The sequence below is a fragment of the Mustela putorius genome, unplaced genomic scaffold (genome assembly GCF_011764305.1).
Source record: "Mustela putorius furo isolate JIRA1106 unplaced genomic scaffold, ASM1176430v1.1 tig00003845_pilon_pilon_pilon, whole genome shotgun sequence".
In the NCBI taxonomy this organism is placed as follows: Eukaryota; Metazoa; Chordata; class Mammalia; order Carnivora; family Mustelidae; genus Mustela; species Mustela putorius.
In genome coordinates, this window is record NW_025421998.1 from 16558998 (window position 1) to 16576367 (window position 17370).

Sequence of the window (17370 nt, forward strand, 5' to 3'; positions counted from 1 at the left end):
AAATATTTAAATTTGTTGTTTTTGCAAAATTCCCATAGACAAAAAGAGTGGAGGTAAGAAATTGTAAATGGTTCTCAGAGCTTCTTTGAGTGGAATCGTCCAATGCCTGGAGCATAGAAGTTTTGAGTTGGTGCCGAGGGGACTTGGGTTTTGTGAGTTCAGAAGATGTGTTTGAGAGAGCCCCAGCTGGAGGCCGGGGCCTAGTGGAGTTGGGTTATGGATAGGACCATGAGGTCTTTCTGTGGGGCCCAGTTGGGTTGGGAGTTGGGGTTTTTAATTGTCTTTGGCTCTTATGTCAAATGGATTACAGAATCGGGTTGATCACCTTCTAATCATGGCATAGACTAAAACCATTACAAAAACAGATAGAAATGATTCTTAACTTACATTATTTCAGTAATTCAATTTTTCACATCCATTATCCATGTAAACTTTCTCTTGGAGTTAGGGTAATTTTCAAGATGCTTTTGAAGCTAGAATGACTCTTTGATAGAGTCACAATTTTTTATGTCACAAGGGACTATAATGGGGCACAACCCAGCCAGTCTAGTTAGACCACTGACGTAAAGATTATTATACTTAAATAAATGAGAAATTGTTCAAAGCAAGTATCTCACTGTAACCACACCAAATCTGTCTGCGTGCCTAATTTTTGTTCTTTGAACAGTATCATACTACGCGACAAGTGATTGAAGTTTCTAAAATAAAGATACTGTTCATGTAAGATGCAAGAATATTCACACTAACTCGCGAGATGGAGAATAATCCCTGCTTCCCCACATAGAAGAAGGGCGCATGGCACAGGCACACTCTGATTCTTCCGTCTGCTTTACTTCCGTTCTGTCGCCCCGTGCGTTCTTGAGAAGATGCTGCATTTGCTCTAGAACCTGCAGGCAAAATGCTTTTTGTGTGTGTCTTTCATGACACAAGACTTAGGATTTTCAAAGTCACTTAAAGCCATGCATTATATATAAGATCTACATCACCAGTGGTTTTAAAACAAGAAAGCAAAGGTAATCCTCAGTAACGTATCCAACCACATTTTAAGCTGTTTGTGAGTGAAAACTATTATGTTTAAAGAGAAAACCACTTCTCTGTAATTTTGTTCCTTGTGTTTTCACAACCGCATGTCTACAGAACTCTAGGAAAACACTGCGTTTGACTGAGAAGAGGAATTATCAAGTCAGACTTAGGATTACAGGGTGTTTTTTGTTAGCGATAATGGCTTTTCATTCCAAAATACGAAGAGCTCAGGGAGACGTTGTATCCACTGATAGCTGGCAGGCTGACAATAGTCCCAGCACTAGCATTTCATCAGCTCGAATCTCGACCGGGCAACTGGTTTCCAATGGCTGCTCTTGTTCGGTCCGTCCCACAATCCTACGGGGCGGGCAGTGTTCGTTCCTACCCAGGTGTCAGGTCAGTGCTGGAACGTGATGGAGCTGGAGTTGGAGGCTCAGCCTTCCAACACTGGAGGAGAGGCTCTCACGACACCCCCCTCCCCCGACGAGGGTCTCACGGAGCCCACGCCCTGTGGGAAACAGGTTGGAGTGACCACTTTGTTTGCCACTCGGTGTGTCTATCCAGCTGTTCTGGACTCCTGAAGGCTCCTGTGTCCACCTAGCCTGCAGGTCAAGCTCGAATTGGATTCTATCTATGACATCAAATGTGGCATTTTTTGTCCTTTTATGGGACAGAAGGAAAACCCTTTAGAAAAATTTTGTCCTCCAGTGTCATTATACCTACAATGTCGGCTGCAGCTGGCAGCTGGTTCAAGGCAGGCCGTCGTCACCGGCGAGCCGTTCTTATGTGCCAGCAATGGAGAGGTAGGACAAGGCCACAACCAGTTACTGTCTCCTTTGAAACATAAATATAACCATGAAAAAGAGTAAGTCTTGATTAAATCCTTACTTAACATATGACTTCCAGAAGCAAATGGTGTTAATTCAATACTGGCTCCAAACTTTGGCCAAGGGAATGTTTTGCTCTTTCTATACATTTATAACTATTTTGATTCAACAGGAAATTTTTAGACTTAACAGAGTTTTCATCAATAGCCATTTATTCACTCTGTCCCTTCCATGTTGCTCTGTTATTCTAAGCATTTCTTCGGAGACCTATGACCACAGAGCACAGGTTAGCCAGTAGACAGCAAGCAATGTGCTGGTGGAACACTGGTTAAAACTGACTTCTAGGAAACAAAGCAGATTTTATTCCTCGGGCTTATTTCCTTTTTCCGTATTCTTTATATTTTTCTATTTGTTTAATTTATCACTTTATGGATTACTCAAGAAACACATGAACATCATTTTATTGTAAAGGTTTAAGTAAAGTGCAAATCCTCTTTAACTCTGCTACTCAATCCTACAAGTACCTGCCCAGTGAAACCCGAATTCAAGAAGAAAAACCCCCAACAGGCTTCAGTGTGCGTGTGTGTCTGTGTGCACATGCGTGACAATGGTGGCCATGACTTGGGTTTGAATGTGTATCTGCAGTTAAGGTGGCTTCAGAGTGTCCTGGGAAGAGTTGAAGTCTCTCATAGTCATTCTGGGCTTTAGGTCCCTTCTTCTATGGATGAGAAGTTACGAAAAGTTATTTTACCCCCAATGCTTTTCTGGCTCAGTTTTGGCAAAAAGGCATACAACCAAAGACCATGTACAAATTTGAAGGAGGAAAAATATATTGCCAAGGAGTATGTGATGATGGACTTTCAAAATCCTTTGCCTGTCTCAGAATGAGAGTCCCTCTAGCCTTCTGTTTTTCCCAAAGACTTCTGCAGATCTGAGTTCTGGGCTTGTTTTCTGGAATCTGTGAGAGCGGTAGAGCATAATGGATAGTATCTTGGGAGTCGGACAGACTCTGTCCAACTCCAGCCATCGGGCAAATTCTTTCTGTTCCCAGGGCGTGGGTTTGTTCCTGCTGCCCACCTCAAAGCATTGCTGTGAAGATTAAATCAGATGTTGCCCTCAGCACAGTGCCCAGCACATGGTAGGAGTTTCGGGACGTTAGCTCTCATAATCTCTGTCTTCCATCTCCATCATCATTGTCGTGATCAGGGTGTGTATGCGCCAGAGAGCACAGCCTGAACTCCTGCCTTGGTTGCATCTCGTCAGGATACAACTCAAACCCCTTGAATCAACGAGGCACCCATGGCCATCAAGAGCAAGGCTACTGACCCTTGATCAATAATCCAGAGGATGTATTTCCACCTCTCGTGTTATTTCTTAAACACACACACACACACACACACATTCTTCACATCCTTCTTCATGCTTGATTTTAAGCATTTCACTTTTCTCCCTCTGCTTTGTGTGGAGGAAAATAAGGCAACGCGGTGCGATATTGGCCACGGAGGGCGGAAGCTGGGGTCTATGTAGCCATGTGTTTCTGCATCCAGAGATCACATATAGCCAACCCAACCATGTTAAATGCACGCAGAAGAAACTCAGTCAAATTAAAAGCATGATATAGACATGCTTGTGAATCTAAAGAAGCAAACCTTTTACTCTGATCATGGTCAAAAGAAAAAAAATAAAGGCTTTAAAAAAAAAGTTTCATACTAATTTATTTAAACAAATCCTCATGGGCATGTCTGAATAGCCATTGATGCTGCACTTTGTCCCATTTGATTGATACTTTAGAATAATACCAGAAATGCTAATTACTCTGTGTTTTTCTTAGGAGATTTGCATATGGGAACTAGTTGAATAAGGGGCTTCACATTTATTGACTCAGAGAGAATAGATGAAGACAATGACTATGTATACATGTGAATGAGTATTTTCTCTTTAAACTGGTCATTTATCCCAATAAGGATTCCACTGATCAAGACACCTTTCAAAGTCTTTTAAATGGATCCAAAGCAATATTGAATATTGATCCTTTGAGGGTGAATTGGATTTTTCAGAAATTTCCAAAAATATTTTAGAACCAAGTCTTGTAAATGAGATGAATAACAAATCTAAGTTATGATTTAGGTACAAACTGAGATGCTATATAAAATAATAAGGCTGGCTACCTTATGTGGACAGGTTTCTTGGGTAGAAAGTTTTCTGTTTTAAAAGAAGATTTCCAAAACATTTTGAAAAATGGCAACATCATTGCAGTGATACATTAGCCTCCAAAAGCGGTTCCTTTGAAGGAAAAATACTCCATGAGATGTATACATTCCGTTCTATTTCAAATAAGTCTTACATTCTTATCATTTTACTTTATGTACAGTTTATTTGTAGACAGGACTTTCAAATCTGACTTGGGACTATGTTTCTATTGAGAATATATAGTGAAAATTGCTGTGAACACAGTGTTTAGCAGGATTTGTTAGCATTTGATGGTATTAGCATTCAGATTTTGGTACTTGAATTTTTTTGGTTAATGAAGATTTTTCAAAGTTTTTATGTAACTCCTGATTGATGACTGGCAAATTTCAGTTGGGGGCCACGTGTAAAATGTAAAAAAGTTCATATACTATGGTAATTTTTTACTGCAAGAGACTATGACAGTTCTCATCTCCCCCTTAAGCCATGCCCCTGATGCCCCTGTTTTGTTTTCCAGCAATGGCGAGCCGGCAGGTGGATATTGCGACTCAGGGCTGGTTCATTGGTCTAATGTGTGCTGTCGCTCTCCTGATCTTAATTTTGTTGATTGTTTGCTTCATCAGAAGAAACAAGGGTGGCAAATATCCAGGTAAGAAAAAAAGAAAGATTAAAATTGCCTTACAATGCTGCATAATTATTCAAAACTATAAAGAATTAGTGAGAGTGATCATGCAGATTGCAATAAGCCTATTATCCCAGAGCCAGAAATTTGGACTTTCTGTCCCAACAAGTTTTGATGCCTTTTTTTTTTTTTTTTTTTTTTTTTGGTAATGGGAACCTAAACATTGTCAAGGGTCAGAAGGTATTTGGGGATTAAATTAACCTGTTCTCTGAAGATATTAGTGACTCTGCTTGCTTGGGCTCCACCTAAGTCCCAGGTGTGACACCTAAAACCAACAGGCAGAGGGTGAAGGTACGTGGTGTCTTCTAGAGGAAGTACTGCAGGGCTGAGTCTTGATATGATGTGTAACATTGCTTTTCCTCTATGGCTAATGGTTTTGTTCAAATTCATTCATTTGTTCATTCATTTTCCCATCAAATGGCCATGGGAAAAAAAATTTTATATTTTTTTTCCCATGGCCATTTCCCACTCAGTGGCCAGGGGAAAAAAAATCCGCCAAGGAAGAGACGTGCTGAAACCATTTGTAACCGTGAATATAGGTAATAAATAGATGGGCCAAAGTCTTTCGTCTCAAAGAGACTAAAACAGCCAAGTATATGCAGGGCCACATAACCCATCTGCTGGGGTAGGACAGCGGTGGGGTATAGAATCGTTTTCCACCGCGATACATCTCAGAGAGTGCGCTCTTGAAAACTATGAATAGGGAAACAAGGAATCAGTAGGTCATATTATCCCTTTGAAATTTTTTAGTCAAAGAGAAGGAAGATGCTCATGCTGATCCTGAAATCCAGCCCATGAAGGAAGACGATGGCACTTTTGGAGAATACAGGTGAGCTGTTGCTTCTCAGCCTCCCCTCACATGCCCCGCGCGGCATACGCACCGTGCACTCATGCCGACTCCTGCTTATAGGATGGGGCCAGGAACAGGCTCTGTGGCATTTCCTATTTTCCTCAAATATCCATTTAGAAACACTTTCATGTCTACATGGCCACACATCCCCAATGAAAATATCCTCACTCTTCACTAAAAAATAAATCTCCATTTTAGTCCCAGGTTTGGGGCCAGAGTGCCGTCCACTCCGCCATCTTTCTCCAGAAGCGTTGTTGTATTGCTCAACCTAGGAAGAGCTGGTGTGTTATAATAAGAGTTAAAACAACAATAAAGACACTACACAGCTTACATTGTGACGGAAACTACACCTGTCACTTTCTCAGTAATGAGTTTATAAAACTGGTGGTACTCTTTTTAATCCTGGATTTGATGCTTGTTTTTCCAAAAGAAATACCTATATCCCATCCATTAATCATGAAAGGGTGGCAAGGCTCTTTCAGAAGCTGTAAATTGTTAAGACTGTCATAGCCCTCTAGGCAGTGTGCTAAGTCACAGAACTTTGATTATACATTCTTGGCTTGGCTCCATCATTAAGGATAAATTTTAACATAACCTAGTGCTAAGTAATGAGAAGAGAAGTGGGGAGAGACTGAGGGAGACTCTCTAAATAAAGATATTCTTGCCTAGGATTTATATGTCTTTTTACAAAAAGAGAGAATTGATTATTTTGGATATGTTTAAAATCAGAAACAAGCTCTATATTTATTTCTTTTAAAAGTTGGGATTTGGGTGTTCCAAAGGAATACTTCTATTTGTCAAATGCTTTTATTCCTTGTTTTTCCTATCAGCCTCTTAATTATAAAAATATAGTTTTTTAAATATGCCCTGAGCCCAGATTGAGTACTTTTTGGCAGAAAAAATGGCTTTTAGGTGAAATGAAATATTTCCTTATTGTGATTGCCAGATGACATTTATAGATATTTGTGCTAATTTTTATCCATCTCAGAGATCATTTTTGGTATTTTCACATCAATATCATGAGGGGCTAAGAATGTCAAGGATAAGAAATCTGATAACTGATTGAGAAAAACCATATATTTTAGATACATTTGGTGTCATATCAGTTTCCACACAGATACAAGTGTTTGGGCTTCATGCCTCAGCACCTACCCCTTCAGAAACTCCTACCTTCAACAGAGATGATTATGATTTGTAAAACTTCTCAGAATTTCTGTACCTCGTGATACAGAAAGATGTCTAGTGAGGGTTGTCTGGACATCTGATGTTGACTCTGGGACTCGAAATCTGTGGAAGCTTCCTGTGCCACCCCCTCCCCTTCACTCTCTTCAGCCATGGTAGGGCAGTGTGCAGATGGCCACAGTCTAGGGAGGCCATGTGTCACGCTGGGTGAGTTGCAGTCTTCGCTGGTTTAATTCACTCTTCTACCTGTTCTTCCCGTAACGCAGGTGAGGCAATAATGACTAAATAACTTCTTAGGGTTCCTGTGGCTAGAATGTTACACAAGATAGGACACCACTCCCTTCTTTATGGCGATGAAGCTACGTCTTTAGTGTAGCCTAAAACACCTGTATTGGCATGAACTAGAAAGAAAGCATGGCGCCTCCTGCATTCCTCACATGACGAAGGATTCCTGTTGTCCATCATCACACTTAAATCAATCTGGCGATGTGCTGCTCGCTTCGTGCCTCTCAAATGTCAGCTTGCTTTTCTGGTGGTGTGAAACCAGGGTCTGATGAAACCTGACATTCTCAGGGCAGCCATGCTGTCTACTCCGTTGAAATGTGATGGAAATTAAGGCTGACCTGGAACTAGTTCCCAATCCAGAAACTTCATTTTACCATCAGCCCAGCCCTATCCTTTAGATAAGGCACTCAGTGTGTCTGGGGTCTCCATCTCTTTCACCTGTAAAATAATACAGTTGCTCAAATATTAGATGGTCACTGAAGTCTTCTAGTTTCTGTGATTTCTAACCTCCTCCACAAGATGTCTACTAACAAACTTTAATTCAATTTGGGGTTCCAGAGCAGTACATAAGCAGTACATGGCAAGGATTTGGCAATTGGCCTCATTATCACTATGTTTACATTTATTTGGCCATATGTCTTTGTCTTGGTGTTCATTCATATGTGATATGTTTGTGAAGCATTTTTACATGGTTGTCTTTAACTCATGCCTTGAGTTCCTCAGAAGAGAAAGACTTTTCTTTGGGCCTATCAAGTACAGTCCTGTTGGTTCATGTATGAAGACAGAAATATTTGTCACACATACAATTACACTGATGTGGGAGGTACCAAGGGAAGGTTCTGACTGGTGTCTAAAACTTAATACACAACCCAGTATTCTTTTTTTTAACTGAAGCTGCCAGTCCATGAGGACAGTCAATCCCACAAGTGAAATCACTTTCCCAAATACCCAACCACCCTTTGCTATGGCTGTCGCTTCGTCTTGTCACTTCTTGACACTACCTCAGAAGTTTTCTGCTGTGGATTCTTTTCTAACTTAAAAACAAAAACAAAAACAAAGAGTTTTTAGTTTCTTAGATGTTACGATGAATGAAAGCGGTTCCAACTATTTATTCCAACAATTTTTTTTTTTTAAATAATACATGGAATACATTGAAGTGTCATTCTCCTTCCTAAATCACCAGGGTCCCTTCTCTACTTTGCACCTTCTAGAAGTTTTGGGCTCTGTATTATTTGTTGATGGTTATTCTTTTTCATTCTGAAAATAAATTAATATGCAGATCACATACCAACACAGACAAAATTGAGGCTGTTGCTAAATGTAAATCAATTCTGTTTATGATTTGCTCATTCTCCAGCTTGAGGATGGAACAGTTTCTACATCATTGGCTCTGAGCCAGAGGACATTTCCTAGTGCCAAGAGAGATGGAACTTCAGTGGCTAAATTTGATTTTTTTTTCATAAGCTGTAACCTTGTGCCCTCCCTCCAACTCCCACCCCCAAGCAGTGACCCTCTGGTGGAAAGCCTGCAGTTTTCTTTGTTTGTTTCTTTAATTATACAGACAGTAGGATCTGCATCCTTACTAACATATAGAAAAATCAGAGAAACAATGCAACCAACCGTGTAAGTATTTTTTTTTTTTTATTCTCTAGATCCATTCCTTTAGAAACCAGAATGAACCTAGGTCATAAATCCTGTGGTTATGGTACTTGAACCCATAGCATATGTGGAGGGTCTGGGCATGGGAGTTTTGTCCTTCAAGTGAATATGGTCCTGTTCCAAGCATGCTAACCCATGGTCATTGGGCTTGAATGATGTGAAGATGGGTCACAGGTGCTGTCTATTTTAGATTTATTCTGCTCACAAACATAAACTGGTATGTGAACAGTATGAATAATGATGGACCTTTAGAAGGAGTGTTTGGGCCGTGAAGGTCACTCGAACTACAGCAGGGTTTGGTGGGTTTGGTGGTGGGATGGTGACCACAGGAGAGTCAGACTGAATGATCACAGATTTGTCCGTTGCCCCTGGACTTTTGTCAGTAGACATTCAATGGGTACGACCTGTGTGCATAACACCGAATGAAGGGCTGCTGCAAAAAGAACTCCTTATAATTCATCCTGAGGGTAAGGCAAAGGAAAAAAAAATACCTATACTCCAATACTTTGTCAGACATCATGAAATTCACAAGGAATGAAATTTTGCTGATGCTAGAATTCTGAAAAATTTCAAAAAACACCCACCATCTCTTTGATTGTGAAATTACAATGAATTCATTCATTCAACCCGTATTTATTGAGTGCCTACTTTATGCCAGGCTGTGGGGATCTTAAAAATGATAGAACGTTATCTCACTAGTTTATAGTCTAGCGAGAGACACAGGGAAGTAAACGGACAGTCAGCATCGTGTGAAATGTGCTATGAAAGAGGTACAACTCAGGCTGGAAGCCAAAGTCTGTGGGGTAGGTGGAAGGAGCGTGATGAGGGAAGTCCTCCCAGAGGACGCGATACAGGGACTGTTTCTACACCACGATGTGAACTTTCCTTTACGTTACATAACCATCTTCATTCATGGCTATGAGGATCAAAAAGTACATTTTGGAGCCCTATTACTATTTTAAGACTCATTTCAAAATTTGTCGAATCTTTGTCCTTAACCATTCTCGTAAAAGGTAGGGCTGAATATTTTTAAACTTTGAATACCATGTAGCTAAGTAAGTGTATGACTCTTAAGTCATCCTCCGTAACTTCTCAGTTCCTCTCATTTGGGAGGCTTCTCTTTCACACTGAAACTTGACTGAGAGACTTCCCTTGACACCATGTCAAAAGCAAGTTTGTTTACTATTTCATTAAGAAATTCATCTTTGAGTTGAAAAAAGCCAAGCATTAATACACAGGCTTGTAACCAGACCTCACCTCTGGAAAGTTCTAAGTGTGTTACACAGAGTATTTGTGAGAAAAAGAATGTCCCTGAGGTGGGGACTTGGGGTGGCGCGAGGAGGTGCAATGGTAGAGTGATGAGTGCTTCTATCTGTTGGGCACAAGTCACGTACCATGCACTGTGCTGGTGTCTCATGTTGATTTTTTTTCCCATTTAACCCAATTCTAACGGAAGTGTGACATTACGCTGTGCCGCTTTTTAAAAACCAATCCTAGAAAGCCAAGTTTTCCTGGAAAGATTCTGTGTATGGATAGGACACCTATTTTCCTTCTCTTCTTTCAAGCGCAGCTGACTTTTTTCTCTCATCCACTATGATCTTTAAAATGGAACGGATGTGGGGTGCCTGCGTGTGGCTCAGTTGCTTAAGCATCCCACTCTTGACCTCAGCTCAGGTCTTGATCTCAGAGTGGTGAGTTCGAGCCCTACCTAGTGTGGAGCCTACTTTAAAAAACAAACAAAAAACCTAGAATGGATGCTTCCTGGCTGGTCATTATTCATAACTAATAGGATTGTGTATGTAAAAATCCAAATGAGTCAGGAAAATATTAGAATTCATAAAAGAATTTAGTGATGCTGCTTGATGCAAAATTAACATGAAGTCAATTTTATTTCTATGTACCAGCAAAGAGTTGGAAAATAGGATTTTAAAAATAATCCCAGCTACCATAAAATAGAAATATGATGTAGAAATAAAGCCAACAGAATGAGCTCCCAAATATTTCATGGCCCTTTGTTTGATTTGTCTATCTTTGCACCAAAACTATACTATCTTAATGCTGTAGCTTTTAGTAAGTCTTGATATCTGATAAATCAAGACACCTCCCCAACTTTTTTATTCTTCCTCAAGAACTTTTTAGGTGTTCCTGGCCCTTTTGTTTACATATGTGACTGAGAACCAGCTTGCCAAGATCCATGTAAAATCCTGCTGGGTTCTTATTGGAAATAAATTGAATTTAAGGCTAATATAAAGAAGGTTAGCCTACTTACGATATTTGAGTCTGCCCATCCACACTTATGCATGTTCTTCCATTTATTTAGCTCTTCTTTAATAATTGAGTCAAACTTTCATTTTCTTTATAGAGAGCTTAAAACATTTTTATTGGTTTTGTTCTTATATACTTCATATTTATATGATATAACTGGAATCATTTTTTAAAATTTCATTTTCCAATTATTTGCAAGTACAGGGATAAAATTGACTTTATGCTAATATAGTATTCAGCAATATTACCAAACTCTCTTTTTATTCTAATGTTTGCCTGTAGATCCTTTTGGGTGTTTTACTTATGTGTAACCTTATCGGTTATGAATAATGACATATGCCTTCTATTTCTTTTTGCACATTGCTTAGTACTTTCTTTTTTTTTTTTTAAAGATTTTATTTATTTATTTGACAGAGAGAGATCACAAACAGGCAGAGAGGCAGGCAGAGAGAAAGGAGGAAGCAGGCTCCCTGCTGAGCAGAGAGCCTGATTCGGGGCTCGATCCCAGGACCCTGGGATCATGACCTGAGCTGAAGGCAGCTGCTTAATGCACTGAGCCACCCAGGTGCCCCTGCTTAGTACTTTCAATGCAGTTTTGGTTAGAAGTAATGATTGCAGTCATCCCTGCTGTGATTTCTGACGGGAAACAGAAGTCTGTCAACATTCACCATCAAAGATGATGTTTACTGCAAGTTTCTTGTGAATATCCTTAATCAGGTCAATCAAGATACTTTATATTCCTAGAGTTTTGAAGTTTTTATTGTGAATGGGTGTTGAATTTTACCAAATAACCTTTTTCTGGATCTACTAAAATAATCATAACATGTTTTTTTCTTCTGCTAAAATGAAAAAACATCAACTGATGTTTTAATGCTAAAACGAAATTGTATTCCTTGGAATAAACCCAATTGGTCATGCTATGCTATCCTTTTAGTAGATTACTAAATTCCATGGGCTCGTGATTTCCCTGGGATTTGCGCATCTAGGTTCCTGAATGAGATTTGCCTGTGATTTCACTTTCTCAAAGTGTTCTGGTTGGGTTTAGGTGGCATAGTCATATTCGATTCACAAAATGATGAAAGGAGTGGTTCCTCTGACGTAGCAAACTTAGCATGTCCACAACTGAACTATTGACCTTCCACCCCAAACATGCTGCCCTCTATAGTAAGGGTAATTCCCTCCTTTCTGTTACTTAAACCGAAAATCTTGGTGTCATCTTTTTCTCTATTATTCCACATCCAACCAATCAGAAAATCCTTCCTGTATGCCCATAATCTAACCACTGTCTGTGACCCTGGCGTTCCACTCTTGTCCGGGTCCCAGTCATCTGACTCCTGTGTTTTTGCACTAATCCCCCTGATCTAGCCCTGCTACCTCCTACTTTAATTTGGCTCTCTCTCCCCTTCAGTTCCAGCCACACAAGCTCCATTCCTAGAACATGCCAGGCTTGCGGACACCTCAGGGCATTTGCACTGCTCACTGTACCTGGCGGAATGGCTCTCCCTCCAACTATCCACCTGGCTATCTCAACTCTTTTAAGTCTTTTCTCAGATGTCATCTCTACTGAGGCATTCCATGGACACCCTATTTCAATGGCAGCTTCTACAGCATCCCCTGACACCTTCCATCCCCTTTACTGAGTTCTGTATTTTCCATAGCACTTCTGACACCCTAGCGAGCTAATGTTTTCATATGTTGGTTGGTTATTTTCTGTATTTGCTCCCATTAGAAGTAAGCTTAATGAATTCAGGGTTTCATTCTGTTTTGCTTGCTGCTATATTCCCAACAACTAGAACAGTATCAGTATAGGCACTCAATAAACATGTATTAGATGTATGAATGGTTGAATGTGTGGATAGATGGCTAGATCAAAGAACCACCACAGACTAGAATTCCCTGTAGTATGTTTCTTGGAACACTAGTCCTATACAGTAAAACGAGTAAGTGGAATCCATGTGACAAAAATCTGCTCATTATTGAACACTTCGATGGAATTTAGGGCCTCACCAAGTCAAGAACAATGTTTTGCAGAAAGTATTCAAGCACAGCCTAGAGGTTAATGATTAAAGATGTGCACTTTATACTCATAGCAGGTTGGGGATTAGATGATTAGATGCTTTGTCCCTCAAAGGGCCCCAAACACAAGTCACTTTAAGGTCCTGTGGTCCTGTGATCCCTCCCGGGTTGTCAATTAGCAGAGCTGATTGTTCTTGTTTATTGGGCCTGTGACGAGAGCTTGGGTCTTGTTGTGACTGGTAATTTCTAGAAGCAGACCATTGTGTCCTGTTAAGAAAGTATTGTGTTTGCAGTGTTAAGATTTTCTTCTTGGAGAAAAATCGAAAACCGTGGTAGGAATTATTGACCAAAGAGCCAGAATATTTGTGCATCTCGAAATGTGTGGATCTTGGCTAGAACAAAGTCACTGTCAGAGACAGAGGGAGCAGTAAAACCCTTGCACAAACTGCCAGAGGAAATGTGGCCGCTGACGCAACCCTTTTATGACATTATGCCTTTTCACTTTTTACTAATATTGCTTTATGTTTCCTATTCTGCCTTGCATTTTTGACCTTCGAAAGGAAACAGAATACTCTTGTGACCTTCTTTTTTTTCTTTTTTTAAACCGAATGTCACCTTTTCAAGAGTCAGTCAGCGTGTATTCCTAGTGACATGACCATATAGGGGATGTTCTAAAACATGCTCCCACTCCTGGATATTGTGCTAAGGGATTTCATAGAGAAATAACAGGGGAAAATTGAATTCTATAACATTTTAAAAATTCTTCTCCTCAGATTCCCATCCAACACAGATAGGCTACATACCACACTGGGAGAAGAGAGCACGGAGATAAAATTTCCTCTGACATTTTTTGATTCACTCATGCGCTTTAGAATATATGGACATGACATTAATAGTATAAAGGAAGTGCTTTGAAGTTCAACTGTGTCTCTTTCCAAAATTAATCAGTCTTGACCCATTAACTAAAATTCTGACAGAAAAAAAAATACTGTTTACTATCAGTATAAGGATTTTGCTTTTCTTCTTAGGCTGTTTTCATTTGTTTCTTCTGCATCCTTTTAATGGGATTTCTAGGTCTCTTGAAAGGTAAGGTTAAAGTTTAGAGCCTGGCCTGCACTCAATAACAAAATTATATGAAAAGTAGGACTTTGCTTCCTCTTGCTCAGAAAACAGATCTCATGTTCCACACTTAACCAAAATCATTCTCCATTCATACCCAAGGAATCCGAGAATCTGACACAGTTTAACATACTAACTTCTGTCCTTGCCATAAGCTTTTCTCTCCTTTTGAATTCAAAGTAGTGATGACTTTCAACTCTCCTCAAGTCTTCCTTTCCGAATGCCTGTGGCTACCTCTCAGTCGCTTCTAAATCGGGAGTGGGAATCTGTCACTGACACTGACACGTGCGGCGAGAAGCCATCCACCTACTGAAGACTTCATGATTAAACCATTCCTGCACCTGATTTTCATGCCAACCACATACCAGCCATCAGAGTCCATGTGACGATTAGATTTGGCTCGCGAGGCTTGGGTCTCCACCCGCTTTATCGTAACCCGCATGCATGGTCTATAAGAAACAACACTTGAGCTAAATGCCGATCCCAATGAAAACGTTTTCTCTGTCTTCCAGTGATGCCGAAGACCACAAGCCCTTGAAAAAAGGCAGTCGGACACCTTCAGACAGGACAGTGAAGAAAGAAGACAGTGATGACAGCCTCGTTGACTATGGAGAGGGGGTGAACGGCCAGTTCAATGAGGACGGCTCCTTTATTGGACAGTACAGTGGTAAGAAAGAGAAAGAACCGGCCGAAGGAAACGAGAGCTCCGAGGCACCTTCTCCTGTCAATGCCATGAATTCCTTTGTTTAACCTGTAAACTCTCTGCCAATATCCCATTTCTCTAGACTGTGTCTCTGACGCACTCGGTCTGCCTTCTCATGCTAGGAACACAGAGGCAGGAAGGGTTGTGTTCTGCCGTACCTTGATACTATGAGAGCAGTGCAAACACACATAACTCAGATGATTTGTTCTTGTGAACGGCAGTGCAAAGTGCATCCTTTTTCATTCAAAATAGGTATTCTTGTTCAGAACTGATAAAAATACTACAACACCATCAACCAATCCCGTTATTTGCTCTTTGGGTACAGTTCAATACGCTGCATGAAAATAGCTACACGTGAAGGAATACCTGTGAACCTTGTTAAACATGGTTTGATACTTTGTGGATACTCTCCTCCGCTGAACCCCCTGAAATACCAATTCCGTTTTCATTGTCAAGAGTGTTACTGTAGTATTCTCTAGAACTCCAATGTCTTTGTGGACATTGTGGTGACATTGGTGACTCTATGTCTAGCTGTCGTTAGTCTTTTTGGGAGACTGTTAGCAACAGTATGTACGGGATATCCTTGCTACATGAGTTCACGACGATGGTCGCACTTGCAGATGCCTTTTGCTGAGGCTCTGTGACCGGCCTCTGCCCCCGTCACTCCGTAGCCTCCTTGTTTCTCCGGGTACTACCGCAGCACAGTGTTCAACTTCTCACACCTTTCCTACGGTCAGTTGTTCTTAGGCATAAATGATGTGTATTGCAATGCGTTTTGGCACAGAACGCCAGACCAGAAAAACCGAAAACGAATCACTTCACTTCCAAAAACAACTCCAGAAAGCACAGGGCAAGACACATGCAGTGCCTTCGGACCAGAAGCATTCCATAACACGCTGCCTTCCATGGCGGCCAGCCTGGCTGACGCGGAGCCCTAGCTTCCTGTCGTGCTCCACAAGTAACTTCTAGAAAGCAGAGGTCCTAGAAGCGGCCAATGCTGAAAGAAAGGAAACGTGAATTAGACAGTGGATGGAAAGGAGCATTTCCCCCATATGTATAAAAAGAAGCCTTAGCCCCACCTGGAGGGCATGCTGGTTTTGTGGGCTTTTGTGGTTTCTGTTCAAACGAACCAATTGGGTCAGAAGGCTGTCAATTTGGGAGGGAACTGGGGGGGACGGGGGAGGTATTCCCAAACTGGAAGCAGACAACAGCATGCCAACAGGAAAGCTTTTCTCCAAGCCTTTTGAAACTCTCCGCAGCATTAAACAGTGTGTTCGCAAATTGCCATGGACACATTTCCAACACTCAGAAATCTGATGAGTGCTAACAAGGCCAACAGTCCAAGGGATTACATCCACAGTTTCCAGAACATACACACACGTCCTACCATAACCACCAACGATATCTGTCAAATGGTTTACCTCCAAATAGGAAATCCTCTAACAACCTATGGTTGAAGGAATGCTCAGTTTCATTTGCCAATAAATTGGTTTCTCATAACTTGCATCAAGTTTAATTTTAAGTAAAGCTTTTTATATGTAGATATTTTGTTGAATCTGTAAATACACTGAAAGTGTAGATGCTACGTGCTTCAAGGTGTTGCCTACGAATAAACGCGCAACTGATGTTGACGTCCTACTGTCTAAGAAGTTAGCTCATGAATACAGTGCATGGGATTGGAAAGCATTTCCTTAAATGCCTTTTGGGTTTTTATTTTCCCTTTTTTGCTGTGAAACTGAAATAGTGAATGCTCTGAGATATTGACAGTGAGTTTCTAGATGGACTCCTCGGAGCCTTGCCTGTGGGGCTCAGTAGGCATCTTCACTCTATGTAGGCAAAGCCCAGTCTGAAGTCATCCCAGGTCATGATGGCCCTAACTATGTCCACGGCTCCATATTCCCTTTTCACAGACCAGCCATGTTAATGGAAATACAGAAAGACAAAACAGGCTTGCCTGGACAGCAGTGAGCACAAAGAGAAAAGTGACTTTAAGTTTGCTGGTGTTTGTTGGGGGAGGGTACAGTAAAAGTACAGTTTTTACTCTTCCGTAACGGTAGACGCTAGAGCCATCTGTGCATGAAGGGGTCACCTCTGTAATAGTGCAACAGATTTTGTATTAAAAATTAAATGTGGTTTTAAACATCCCTCTCTCTTTTGTAATAAGTCATGTTCCTAGTGGAGTGTGAATGTCCAAAGTAACGGTGTATTTAAACGTACAGGCAGATATGACTGGATTTCCGTAAAAAAAAAAAACACTATTAAACCATCTTGATCTCTTTGCGATCTTGAACTTTTTCCATCTTTCTCCTAATGTTTTCAAATAATGCAGATTTTTATTTTTGTCTTCGAAAGACATGCAGAGAAATTTCAACACAAAACTGAGAGCGGTAGACAACGGAGCTAACAAAATAGGGGACATGCCAAGAAATCTGTAATGAAAAGCAGGTGCAGATATGGCCAGCCTTTTGAGAAATGGTCGGACAAATAAGGTGCTGCTGCCTTGGCTGAAGTGGGACCTCCGTGGGCCTGGTTCCCAGGCACCCGCTGTCAGCCTGTCCACAAGTTCGGATTC

At 40.8% G+C, this 17370-nt stretch overlaps 1 protein-coding gene across 28 annotated transcripts in view; it reads left to right on the forward strand.

Moving 5' to 3' along the window:
- Window positions 1-17079, forward strand: part of NRCAM (neuronal cell adhesion molecule) — a 272173-nt gene extending 255094 nt beyond the window's left edge. For 14 of the 28 annotated variants that reach the window (XM_013060025.2, XM_013060058.2, XM_013060038.2 and 11 more), the window contains 4 exons: window positions 4555-4686; window positions 5470-5548; window positions 14051-14062; window positions 14608-17079. In XM_013060025.2, the coding sequence (XP_012915479.1) occupies window positions 4555-4686; window positions 5470-5548; window positions 14051-14062; window positions 14608-14845 (461 nt within the window). In that variant the 3' untranslated portion in view covers window positions 14846-17079. The remainder of the gene's footprint in view (window positions 1-4554; window positions 4687-5469; window positions 5549-14050; window positions 14063-14607) is intronic. The other 14 variants (XM_004739506.2, XM_045089645.1, XM_004739507.2 and 11 more) reach the window with 1 other exon arrangement.
- The last annotated feature ends 291 nt before the right edge of the window (window positions 17080-17370 follow it).